Raw genomic sequence first — 14,069 nt, 5'->3', positions numbered from 1 at the left:
TGATAATGACTAAACTAAACAAGTTAACAGTTTTTATAACATTATTTTGGGCAAAAATTGATAGACTTATTTGAAATCTTTTTCTTTTTTTCTTCATTTAGAAGTTTTATTTTTATATTGCTTTCAATTCTTTCAAATAAATTAAATTTTTGAGCACGCAGTATCCAAAATTGTACTGCGCACAAAAGTCAACTTTGCTCTCTGAACTTTCACAGAGAGACAAGAAGTTTTTCTTGACTTTGCCACCGTCCACCGTGGAGTTCCAAAGAAAAAGTTAAATGGAAAAATTGTGTACAGATTTAATGGAATAATAATTCTCGCCCCTGCCACCAAATTTATGCATTTTGCCTCTCCGCACGATTTCTTATATTTTCCTTGGCGTTTCGCTGCTGCTGATTAAAAAATATAATATAGCGTGCAAGAAAGAAAGTTGTGCCTGCCAGACTTTTAATTTAACTTGGCTCCCTGGGTGCGCGCACAAGGGAGGAAAAAGGACAAAAACGGGCAAAAATTATAATTTCCATCCGGCCTCATCTCGTCATTATTATCATCACAATCCTCTCCCGGAGAACTCATTTTCCCGCTAAATTTCGCCATCGGCGCAAAGGCAGGGCTCTTCAATTCTCCATTTGACCCAATTAACAGCGGAATTTCTCTCAGATGGCTCGAAATTTTGCTACAAAAACAGATTGGATTTTCGGCTCCTTCCAAAAGTTGATGGTTCACAAGTTTGAATTACTTGTCATTGAGGAGAAAAAACTAATTAAACTATTACTTGTGTATTTTTTTTCAAACGTTTGTTTTGAATGCTTTGTTGGAGAAGAAAAATAGTAAAAAAGTTAATTATTATGCAGATCAATTAAGAAGTTTTTTCAGCCAAAACTCAAGTTTTCAGTAATACAAATTTATCATTTTTCTTTTAATCTATGACAGAACTAATTTTCAAACTAGATTTAATTCAATTCAACAGTTAATATTGTAAAAAAATCCTTTGCTTTGATTTTCTAATGAAAGTGTACTAACTTTTGACAACCATTGAAATTCATTCAAAAAAAATTCTTTAATATATGAGTACTTAAATTAGACTCTGTTCTTTTTTTTATAAATTCACTGGAAATAATTCAAAATTTGTTTGAATTTCTAAAAACCATAGAATTTCTATTGGGTGTGGTCTGAGAAGCTAAAAAATAATCATATATTTTTCTTTGTTTCCAATATATAATAAAAAAAGTAATTATTTAAAATTGCAATTTAAATGAAAAACGTGATAAATTAGATAATTTATTTCGAGCGTGTAATTCTGGTTTTCAACAAATTGTAATGATGGGGAGATGCGATGAACCGCGATTTTGACGAGTCCCCGCAGACCGCAGGGTTGATTTGATATCGGGCGCTGAGAGCCTCGGGGGCAGAAAGCGCGCCGTTTTTATGATTATTAGTATTCCATTCATGGCCGACGTGGCAATCTCGTTCCCGCCCGCCAAGTTCATTAAGGCGCGGCCCCATAAAAAGATTAATCAGCGGCGCAAACTCAAGATTACGGCCGAACGGTCATAAATAAAAATACCTTTCGACTGATTTCCCGTTTAATTGCCGCTCAAAACACACAAGCCAGAGGGAATTTCATCCCCTCGGATTGATGGTTGTTTTCGTTTCCGGCCTGCAGAAAAACAAACTTGGGAAAGGGGAGTTCTTATCTGCTCGAATTTCTTCGCACAAATTGCAAAGTGGAAGGCGGGCGAGTTTTCCAGCACGGGTGCCGTAATCTGCATGTTTGCAGGCTCGAGGGCAGAGTTTATCCTCAAGTTGTGTCACCAGGGTACACGCATTCATCTCGCATGACCGTTCAAAAGATTTTGGAAAGGTATTTTTTGGAGAAAATGTAATTTTCAGTTAGGGAAAGTTGGAAAAGATTTAGTCGAATGAATTTAATATTTCATGTATTAAAAATGAAGCCGAAACATGAAGAGCGGGATATTGTTTTTTCTTAAACAGTAAAAGACTCACGAAAACCCATCGAGGAAAAGCCAAATTTTAAATTCAAATCACCATGAATTGACCCCTTGATCGCGAACTTCTACTACAAAATGAAAAAACGTTTTAATTGATTTAACGAATTTTTAAAAATTAATTTCTATAGAAATCTTGATGCATATCTAGTATAATTCCAGTTTATGCTTTTTGGGTTGGCACTACTGCAGATACTGGTTTATTTAGGCGGTTTTTGCTGTTAGTGGGCGTTTTTCCTACAGCTGATTCTCTGCTTCTTTGCAGTTTTACTGTCAAGTGTTTTTTGTGTTTAGTGCTCCTTCGAAATGAGTTTCAATTGTGAATCGGTGAGTTTTTATGTTTTAAACGTTTCCTTCCTGATCTTCAACCATTTAAAACGTTTGTAAAAAATTGAATATTTATGGAAAGCAAAATTTCGACTACGAATCAAGAAATAAATGGTTCAAGTAAATTGCATTGCATGACTGAAAATCAGCGAAATGAAGAGACGTCTTGGAGCTTAATTTTTGCAGCTCTCAAAGTTTCGTTCTGTGAATATTCAGCACGGGGGCTAATGGTGCCTTGGCAAGCAAAAAGCGGGCTCAGCGTCTTGGACACACTTTCGTATAATAAACGTTGGGCCAGTGTTAATTTTCAAGAGCAGACAAATTGCAAAAGCCGGGCCGGCCGGCGCTGCAGAGAGAGAGATTCGGGCAGCAGATATTAAAGCAAAAGGCATAAAGGGTAAAAAAAAAATTTTAATAACTTGATGCCGGAGCCGCTTTTGCAGCTTGTGTAATTGGAGCTCGCATGTATATGTAAACGGGATGGATATATAGTAACTGGCCCGGCCGCCACTTACATAAAAGGAAACGGCTTGCGTTGGGGGCGGAGGGGGGCGCGGGGGTCGGTCGGCGGCGGCGAAATGTTTCTCTCTGTGCGTGCGTGCTCGCGTCAAAGCGGCAGTCAAAAGCCAAGATGAAAGAGCAATGGAATAATAACACGCCCCCAGCCACCCCCGGACCGGCCCGCCTCCGTTTGGCGGCCTCTCTGCGTTTTGTTTTGATGTTCTGCGAAAACTCTGCATTTTTAATTCCACCTCAAAAATGAGCGCTTTTCACAAAAATCCGTTAAAATTTTAGGCGCAAATTATATTCCTTTTGCAAGAATTTAAACTTTAAAGTTAATTAAAAAAAGAGGAAACATTAATTAACATAAGTCTTACCTATATTTTTCTTCTTTTTTATGTTTATTTATTTGTATCTTGTTTTTATTTAAAACAGATAAAATTAAATTATTTAGGTATACAGATTTTTTTATGAATTGTAAATAAAAATCATGCTAATTTAATATTTGTGGTTTAATTTGAAAAATTGTTTGAATAACTCTTTGTTCAGAGAAAAAGAAAAATAATTGGTGGTAGAGAAATGTTGAATGTTTGTAAAAATGGCGATTTTGCGTTAAAAACGTATTTCAGGTTTTATTGAACTTTTAGTTAGCTTCAGTGCATTTCTGAGAATTGTCTCTAACAAGATTTTGTGTCGTTTGTTTTGCAGTGGCGTGTTCGACGGTGACTGTGACAAAGTGTCAGGCGGCGCTGAGGACACTTCAAGCCTTTCCGTTCTTCCGGCCGACGTGCCTGTGCAGGGAGCCGCACGTCGATCCCGAATGCAGCTCGTTCCGAGATTTCCTCTTCGACCACCCCTGCATATACGTCAACAAGAAAGGTATGCAAAACGAAGAGCTGCGTGTACACTTTAATTGCAAAGTGCGCTGCAGCATTTCTTCCTCTTTTTAAGATAATAAAAAATCGCATGGTTATAACGAGATGCATTTTGCGTTTCTTGGGAATTTTAAAGTCAAAGTTTATTTTCTTTTTCTTAGAAAGTATAAAATATGGAATTGCAGATAACATTTTAATTAATGAGATGTTTTTGCCGGTAAGGAAAGGTTTAAATTTAATATTTATTTAAGTAAAATATTAAAAAAAATCATACAATTTTCCAGTGTTCTCTTTCTAGATATTTTTTATTTTTGTAAATATTAAAAAATCAACAAATTTTTTTACACAACTTTTTAAACATTTTCTTGTAATGATAATTTATGGCACCTTTGTGGAAATTAAAATCTGCCTGCACCAGTGCTCAGTTATTAAAATATCATCAAATGCTGCTAAATTGTACCTTCGCTGCTTCTGGAGCGTGGAATGTTTTATGTTTGCTTGAGTTATATGCAATTATGAAAGCCTCCACAATTTGCAGAATTTTCTGCGTAAGAAATGAACAAATTAATTTCTAAAATCAACGAAACGTGAATTCGTGGTGGAGTAAACAAAATAGAGAGTGTGTTATAAAAAATTTCCTCGCCGCTTTTCAGGATTCAGTGAAGTGTTTCATTGTGGATTTTCTGTGCAGGCTGCAAAAATATTGTGCAATTCCATACTTAAAAAAGTCATAAAGGAGAGAACTGTACTTTTGCATATTCATATGTGTTTCTGAATGCTGTTGACTTATTTCTAAAACTCATGAACCGAAAAAGCGCAAAACGCAGAGGCAAATTGTAGTAGGATAAGAGGGGTAAAAAGCTTTATAAAAGTTTGAAAACTACTTTTTCAATATAAAAATAAAAATTAGCATCAGCAATTTCGCTGCCTCCGAACGCCAAGCACAGCCTCCGTTAAATTAAATCCAAATAACAGCATTAAAAGGAAAAAAAGATAATCAAAATGTCAAATTGAAATTGAGCCGTATTCTTCTGATGGAGGAATTTTCAAAATGCATTACGTTCCAACTTACTAATTAACTCGTGAGTGCTGCAAAGTAGCTCACCTGTAATTTAAAACGGTTGCACTTGAGAGATGCATGAGTTGTAAAGAAAAATGTATTTATATGGCCTGCTTTAATGTTAACCGAGACGTGTGCAATGCATGTGTTTGCTCAGTCATGCGATGTATGCGTGGTTTTTCACAAAGTTTTGCTTGTGCCACTTTTTGCAGAGAAAGACCCATATCCGGTGGACGCACTGCCCACGTGCAATCACGCCCTCTCCGTCTGCCAGTTGGAGAGAAAATGCATCAAACTGTTCGAAGACTTCAAGACTAACTGCAAGGTGCGCGACGGACAATGCAAAATGGAAGAAAGGTGAGAACAAATTTTCAAATTTTATGTAAAAAGAAATTATTTGGGGGGCTTAAGAAGAGCAAAAAGAAATGGACAAAATGTTGATCAAAGGTCTAAAAACAATCCAGAAATTTTAATAAAAGGCTTAAAATAGTAAAATATTTCACATTTTTCTAAGTTATATCATTTTGAAACAGAGTCCATAGTTAGAATTCAGGAAGGATTGCATAAAAAAAACTGAATTTTTTTCTTTTTCAGACTTCATAAAATTAATGAATTAAAATAATATGAAAAGGGAGCGTAATTTAATTCCCTTCCAAATAAATATTTAATTTTTAAAATTTCATAGAAATGTTCTTTATTATCGTTGCAGAAGATTTGTTTATTAATGAGCTTTGAACTCAATTGGTTCTTGCAATTATTTTATAAAATATTTGCAGAGCCAAAACTGATTCTAATAAGATCTTCTTCCTTTTTGTAACATTTCTGGCAAAGGCGGCTCTTTATACTTTATACCTGCAAAAAGTTTTCTACCTGCCGGCTTGATTCGATCGGGTGCGTCTCTCGTATTTAAGCGGCGGCCGGAATGACAAGCCAATTTTGCAGTTGGGCGACGTGCCGGCCCCAATTGGACGCCATAAATCCGACCCGAGAGCCCGGCCTGCTCATCAATTAGCGCTCCCCTTTAAAAATTAAGCCTCTCCAAACGGCCGGAAGGACAAACCACCCCGCCAAAAGCCGCCCCCTCCCCACCCCCCGCCGAACGGATGGTCCCGAAGGCGCGTTTTTTTCGTCCGACTTTATGTCGCTGACGCCGCAGAGAGGCAATAAAATATTAACTGTAAAAAACGACGACGTTGTCGATTTTACCATCGAACGATCACGTTTTCCTTGTTGAGGATCGAACAGGGCAGGATGACGATCTCCCACTAGGCCGCGCAGATCATTTTGGTGACCGGAACTTTATAATTCCAAGAGTGGCAAATTCTTGGTATTTTAATTTATCTGAAATTCTCACCAAAAGATTTTATAATAGTGCAATTTTTTTCAAATGATTTTTTATTTTCATGCGGATTTTTGTAAAAACCAGTAAAAACTATAGCAGAAGCTTTTAAAATGTCTTTTCCAAATAGTTAAAATTGATAGAAATGATGCAAGAAAATGCCTGAATAGTTTGAAATTTGATTTAAATTGTTTCAGAATGTAAATTTCTTTCTTTACAAAATAAATTAATATAAAAATAGAAAGGTTATGAAATTCGTAAGCAAAAAAGAAGTTTTAAAATTCATAAAAATTCAAATCATTTAACTTTTAAGTACTCTGACTTGTAATCTGAATGAAAATACTTCAGGAAGTAATTTTTTAAAAATTAATTTCACCGCAATCAATTGTGAAATGTTTAATCACTGTAAATATCAAAATCTAATTTGAAGACTTTAATTAACTATTAAAAAATTGAATAGTTTTAATATTTTGCAGAAAAAATCAAGTGATTTTTTTTTAAATTATTTATTGATAGAAATTTGTAAATACATAGACAATTTTCGTTTTTCTTAAAAAGAAAAAAAAATAATGCATCTGCTGGTGATTTGCGTTTAAATCGAATTGAGATCAGCCGGAAGCTAACCGGCCATGTAATGTGTTTGTGTGTCTGTGAGTGACGAGTAAATTTGCATTTGCAGGGACGCGTGTCACAGTGCGTGGACCAAGCTGCGGCTGTCGCCCATCTTCGGCTGCATCTGTCCGAACAACCACATGAAGCGGCGGTGCGACCGCATCTTCAGCCTCGTCAATCACAATCCGTGCGTCGGTAAGTTGGTCCCACCCTGAACGCACTTCGCTGCCCTCTTTTCTCTCTGGATTTGCAGCCTCTCTTGGACCGAGTTTGGAGAATGATTGGCCTCAATCTCAGTGTTTGTCTCTGTGAGCTGCTGTTGTAGACAAATAAACATGTGTGGTGCCGCAGGATAGGATAGGGGACTCAAGTCGCTCCATTTACCCCCCGGCTAATTGTGTTCGGCAGATATATCGGTCAGCCTTGTTTGCCTCTCTCTTCGATAATGCAAAAGCTGCAGCTGAATTCTGTTTTGATTTGCAACAGTTCTTGTCCACGAGGAATTTAAGAATAAAAAATTTATGGAATTTTCAAAATTATCAAACTTGATATTGCAATAAAAATTTCCAAATTCATTCATATCTTAAAATTTGTTAATCGAGTTGGCCAAATTTGCATTTAAAGTTGTGCAAATGTAATATTATTTTATTCCAGAATGTTAAATAAGACCAATTGCCAATTTTCATGACCAATATTTAAATTGTGTTGGAAAATTATCAACCATGAGTTGCAAATCAGGGATTTTTTTAGACTCACTTTTTCCCGCCAAACGAATTTGAGCCTCAGTGAAGTTAATCCTGATTGCATAATCACCATATCAGGTTAAAAGAGCCAATATTCTACTCAAATTCTACTTCTGAACAGTAAAATCTCAGTCAAGGTTCAAATTATTTTGGCGCAAAATCTTAAAACCTGGTTAACATGCTTAAGGTTGCAAAGTTTTTTTATTAGCGATTTAATGCTGGTCATGGAATTTTTCCTTCTTTTACGTTCAGGAATAAAAATAATTACCAGTTTCCGTCTTTAAGTTGTAGTAAAAACTGAATGACATTGGTATTGTCCTTTTTAATTGAATTTTTAGGCTACTTTTACGCAATGAAATAATTTCAAAGCAATTTCTCCTTTTCCTTTCTGCAGTAAATTAAAATCATTACTTGCACTTTTATTCACTTCAGAAAGTAATTCCCAATTGTAAATTGTTGTTTACCACTTTCCCCTTTTTTGAACAGAATTACCGCTGGAAGCAAAGTGACCTACATACGAACGCAATCAAAGAGACAATCAGAAATCTGAGGAAGGCATGTCTCCCTCCCTTTCACTGATAAAAGCGCCATCGAAACCCGGTCCGTCATTACGAAGCCCATAATTGAAATCGAATGTGGCTCCTATACTTTTTCCTCCTTGCCGTGTTTTTATTTATAGCCCCGAAATTTCCCTGGTCGTAAAAGAGAGAGAGAGAGAGAGAGAGAGAGAGGCAAACAGAGAAAGATGATGACTTCCCATCGATTGCCTTCATTTGGCGGGCTCTTCTTTTCCGTCAAAATCTGCCACCGCGCAAAAGACCGACTAATGATCGATATTAGATACCCCACCATGTTCTGCCTTTATATACACATTTCTTTCTTTTTCCAAAGAATGGAGCGGCGGAGAAGAAGATACTACTTTATATTCTAGCAAATCCACTCTCTCTTGTGCATTTAACTTTTAAGGAGGAAAAATCCGTCGGAGCGAGTCAAACGTGAGCGCGCCTTTATTTATTATATATTTTTACTTGGCCGAGCAGACTTTGTGCATATTAAGCGTTTGCCTCTCCGCATGCACGCCAACTAAGTCGAAATTTATTGCCGGGATTTGGCGGTTTCCGATGATTTTTGCCCGCGTACAAGAGCGGAAACTGAATTTCAAACAGTTCGCTTATGAGATTTGCGCGCAGGCTGGCTTTATTTGGGAAACTCGCCGCAAAACTTCCGACTTGTGTTCAACAACCGAAATCCACCAATTCATCTTTGTTTATTTATACAATTTTTATTATTCTTTCTTATGATGTCATAATCTTTTTTTTTTTTTTTTTTTTTTCAAAAAAGTGATAATAATTATTATTAAAATGTTTTATTGGTTTCCAAAAATGTTTAATTTTTAATAAAAAAAAAATCAACAATTTTTTTATTAAAACAAAAATGCCAAATATATTCATAATAGAATTTTTTTACTTTGAATAATGTTATCTTTTTTCAGCTTCAAATGACCGGTTAATATTTTTTTATTATTATTAAGCTTTTAACTTTTTAGTGTTTGGGTTAACCCATTTATGTGGGTCGCTTTTGCAGACCGAATTTCGTCCCTTGCATTAATTTTCCTCTGGCAAAAGACACTGGCGACACTTTGGAAACTGAGGGACCGCGAGGGCGCGAGAAAAATTTTCGGAGGCGCGCGTGCTTTAGATGCCCATCGGGGACCATAACCGTAAAAATCCAACAAAAAGTTGTTGCTCCGCCGCGCGCCACATTTCGCTGGATATTTACATGCTAAAGTTTTGTTTCGCCCCTGGGGAAGTCTGCGAAAAATGCACTGCCCGACTCGGAAGCATATTTTCAAATCTAGAAGGTTAACTTTCTAGCCGAAATTTTATTTCACAAAAAATGAAAAGTAAGCAATTGTTGGATGATTTTTTTCTTTCTTAAATCCACATGTCAATTTTTCCAATTTCAGGGGGTGGATTTTAGCAAATAAAAAAGTGACCACTGTTCTTTAGATATGAATCAATTTATTCATAGTGATAAAAAAAATTAATTGTATACGTTTCCTTGTTTGGTAGGAGCAAAGAACACTTTCTCCCGTGCTGACGTAAGTAAGTGTTGTTTTTGACAAGTCGGCGGTGTCTTCAAAAAGAGGGTTGAATTAATCATGGGGTGTTTTCCGTGTGTTCAGGAGGCAAAAGTGGTCTCGAGAATCGCGAGCGAGCGGAAAGTCGCTCTTCTCTAGAATTCATTAATTAGAAAACGCGATTAACGCGGCGTGAACGCAAAGCACAAAGGCAGACAAAGAGAGACTCACTTTGCCGCGTTTAAGTCGCTCCGACGGATCTCGCACACGACCAGCTCACCTGCTCTCTATTTTCGGAAATATGGAAAGCTGCTTTTCCGCTCGTCCGAGTGTGGCCACGGGGATGACGCCCCCGCCCCCACCCCCTCCTCCCGCCAGCCTGTCTGTCCACAAATATAACAGAGACTGCCCTCACCAAAACTCCGTCCGCTCTGTGATGCATTCCTAATTTGGATTATTAATTACACGACGCATCCATCCAACCGACCGACCACAATATCGAGATCAATACTCACCGCACAGCACACACACACTCGACCCCCCCCCCCCCCACCAATATATAGAGATGATATTACACACAGAGTAGAGCACAAGATTATACTGTTTAATATAGAAACGCACCAGCAGGCCGATCTGCTCTCCAGGGGCACAACTCTCCAAATTTAATTTTTTTACCCAAGTGTATTTTTTTTTACTATTTATTTAGACGGTCAATTTCCTTGGTAATTGTTTGCATATAAAAAAATTTCATTTTATTGATAAAAATTATTTAAAATTTCTTAATATATGAGTACTTTTCATTGAAATTTTCAACCCTTATTTTAAATTTTATTTTTGAATTATTTGAATTTAGTAAAAAGCACACCAGGTTGAAGGATTATTTTACAAAAGACGATTTTAAATTGAAAAGGGGAATTTGTATCATGCAACTTGCACTACCCTTTGGGACCTTTGGTGTTCTGGAATAGCAATAAAAGTTTCACAAATTCGCAAGGGACGGTAGTTTGCATTTAGACGACAGAAAGTCTTGCCTATTCAAATTTACAAATTGAGGACAATTTGAGCAATTTCTTGCTTTTCTCAATAGTTTTATCTTTACAGATTCCCATTATGAAAGTGTGCTTTTCATCCAGTTAATTTTATTTGGATAATTTTATAATTTTTGAAAAATTTACTGAAATTTCAACTCCCGTGATTTTTATTGATCTTTATTTAGAAACATCGCTTGATTTTGATTATATCTAGTGATAATTCTCCAAACCTTTACGTCGCTATCACGTGGCAATTCTCACATAAAAATTTGAACATTGAGTTGCAGTGATATTTTTCCGTCAGTTTGGTCACAAAACTTAAGCTTTTGGCATTGGTGACGCTGCGATCGTTAATTTTGCAAAATCGGCGATCGCAGCGCTAACATTGACCAGAAATTCAAGTTTTTTAACCGAAAAATATCCCTGCAACTCAATTTTCATATTTATTTTGTTTGCGCGAATTAGGTTTTCTTGTGATTGAGACGGTTTCAAATTTTCACATCACGTTATCACAAGAAATATTTGTAGCGATATTTTTTAAATAAAGAGCAAATAAAAAACGCTGGAGTGGTTATTTAAAATTCTTTTTTTTTTTCATTTTTCAAATTAGAATTTATAAAAAATTTCTTTATTCTGATTTCTAAAATTTTTAATATTGATGAAAGCCATTACAATCAAGCTTCCATAACAATCTCTTCCGCATAGAATGCGTCCGGTAAATTAATCGGGTCGAGTGTCGCCCCTGGAGAACTCGTTTGGACGTGTATATCATAACAGTGCATGGAACTCACCCCCTGCATACGGTATTATTTGAAATTCACACCACCAGCAGATTGGCGACAATGTTGCGAACACGCACCACTATTATGTATCAAGCCGCCGGCTCAATAATATCACAAAATCCGTCCGTCCAGCAGCAGCACAAACTCGCCGCCCAATTTCCGTGCACGCACGCACGGTTTCCAGAAATATTCTCTATATATGTTTCGACATGTGTGTGTGTGCAACACAGGCAGTAAAATTTAAAAATGGCCACCTGCTTATCGCGTCGATCGCCTAGCTCTGTCGAATCCACTCCACGCAGTCATGCAGTATGCTAATTTTGGCGCATAACCTGTTTCAGACCATAAATCGAGCTCGTTGAAAAAATAGAAAAAAGAACAACGTAAGAATTATTTAATTCATTCACATTTATGACTTAATTATATAAAAAAAAATATGTGCCAAATAAGAAAACAAAGTTTCTGAAAATATTAAAAACTAATTAAAAGTAAGATAAAATTTGTTTCTGTTTTCAAATATGTATAAATTTTTTCTTAAAACCTATTAAGAAATTAAAAAACTTTTACAAAATACAATCCGATACAATCAATCTTTAAATTTGTTATTATATTGGATTTGCTTTTTCTTATTTTATTTCAAGGTATTTAAATTTCATGAGATCAAACCATGCTATTTTTTTTTAATCTTTTAGAATTTTGCAAAATCTTTCCACATTTTTGGGTATTTCCAAATCATTCAGAGCTCGTTCTTCATCCCCTACAGTTCCGAAATCCAAAACAATTATTCTTGATACAAAGTTTCAGATAAAAGTTGTGTGGAAACAAACGCGATCGGGTCCCAGGTGGCTTTGGCTAAAAAGAAAGCGATGTAATTTCGGCAACTCCCCAGTGGCAGTGCAGCTGAAATCGGCTTGCGAGTGCTCCAGCCAGGCCAGATTGACTGGTAAATGATTCCCAATAAAAAGCGTTTGACTGTTGAGAGCAGTGTCTGTCTCTTTCCAACGGCCCGCTTTACGGCTCCGATGCAAACAAACAGCCAGAGAAAGAACGAAAGAGCAATTCGGCCAAGATTCCGTCGTTCCGGCCGCCTGACGCACACATAAAAAAGAATACGAAAGGAAAAAAACTCTAAAAAAATCTCCTTTTTTTATTTAAATAATGAAAAACGCACTTCTGCTGCTGGACGGATTGACGTGATTAAAATTCACTCACCCCCTTGTTTCCTTCACACTCACACCAACACTCACTCTAGGAGATAAAGAAACTGCATGACTATTTATAAAAGCACAACTTTCGCAGGTCGTCCCAGCACAAACTCACTCTTGTTGGATACTCAAGTGATTGTTAGCGCATAAGTTGTCACATCTTAACCGAGGCTGATTCAAAATCATGTTCAAATTGAGAAAATCTTACCAAATATTCTGATAGTTCTGGCCAGAACGATTCCAAAAAATAAAAAAATAAAAGGATTTAAGATTAAAAAATATCATTATCCATTCATGAAAGTAAAAGATATTATTATCAAAAACAGGAATCGTCTAGTAAATTACTAATTTTGGGTTTTCTTTTTGAGAGAATTTGAATCAACCTCAAAATATGACGGTGCAGTTTAGAAACGGCACTACTTGTCTGCGTATATATTTGTTCTTCACACGTTTTGCGCGAATTTCTATAGTGGTATCTTGATACAAAAATTATATATTGATATATATTATTATAAAAATTTGCATTCTCAAAATTGGTGAATTCGTTCTGCACCGCATGACTTTAGAATTTCCAACCCGAACGAGCAGAGTCAATTTGGAGACGCTGTATTTTTTTATTCAATGTGCAGCAAAAATGAGTTTTGAAATGAGATCAAATCCGGGCTGAAGCCGCCGGGAAATTCGCGTTGATCCCTGGCGCTGCTGCGCGTTTATTTAGCCGGGATCAAACGTAGCAACAAAACGCACTCACGTATCTCCAAATTGACGCTCGCCCCGGGCTGCGTTTTGATACTCTCACGTTTCCAACTACAACAACAACTGGCTGAATTTCGACACGCGCTGTTTGCGCATGAAACCATTTATGTGCCTGTTTATATTTGCAAATTCGATATAATCTCGCCAATTGTTCGTTTTAAATTGGCGGTGACATAAATATTTAATTGAATTAAATTTTAATTGGTACACTAAAATAATGCTTCAATTTAGATATTTTGATGAATTTTTATTAAAGGAGATGGAACCACCTCAGGGCAGCAAAGACCTCTACAAAAACTGATAGGTCATGACATATGGATCATTTTGAAAAAAGGGGTTAAGAAAAGTTAAATTAAAAGTTGAAAAAAAAAATGGTTTTTAGCATTTATCTTGTTTCTGAGAAAATCATGCTGATTTTGTTAGCACTTTAATTAACGGATCTGCAAATAACTATCTTGATATTTTGTTTTTTGATTCTCAATTACCCAAGTAATGAAAATTCTTCATTTGTCGAATTCCAATATGGCCGCCGGTGTTACTGAAGGGTTTACTAAAACTGCTCCCAAGTTAATCTGGTTAAAGATAAAAAAAAAAATTTTCGTGGAGCGAATGGACCAGGATATCTTTTCTTAATAGTTTTCAAGTTTCTAGGTCGAAGGGAAAAGGTTAAAATATAACGTTTTGTGCCCCTTGAAAATTGGCAAGTATACAAAAATACAAAAATGCGAAATTTCAAAAAGATTCCTTAT

The 14,069-nt window shown here is 36.2% G+C and overlaps 1 protein-coding gene across 6 annotated transcripts in view; it reads left to right on the top strand.

Annotated features, from left to right (window-relative positions):
• Nucleotides 1–14,069, top strand: part of LOC132193967 (uncharacterized) — an 82,380-nt gene that overhangs the window by 49,492 nt on the left and 18,819 nt on the right. For all 6 annotated transcript variants that reach the window (XM_059614970.1, XM_059614969.1, XM_059614968.1 and 3 more), the window contains exons 3-5: nt 3,546–3,716; nt 4,985–5,129; nt 6,791–6,918. In XM_059614970.1, coding sequence (XP_059470953.1) covers nt 3,546–3,716; nt 4,985–5,129; nt 6,791–6,918 — 444 coding nt within the window. The remainder of the gene's footprint in view (nt 1–3,545; nt 3,717–4,984; nt 5,130–6,790; nt 6,919–14,069) is intronic.

Source organism: Neocloeon triangulifer, unplaced genomic scaffold, assembly GCF_031216515.1.
Source record: "Neocloeon triangulifer isolate White Clay Creek 2 clone unplaced genomic scaffold, ASM3121651v1 ptg000005l, whole genome shotgun sequence".
In the NCBI taxonomy this organism is placed as follows: domain Eukaryota; kingdom Metazoa; phylum Arthropoda; class Insecta; order Ephemeroptera; family Baetidae; genus Neocloeon; species Neocloeon triangulifer.
The sequence above is the reverse complement of the archived record's forward strand: the minus strand, read 5'-3'. Positions and strand labels throughout refer to the sequence as shown.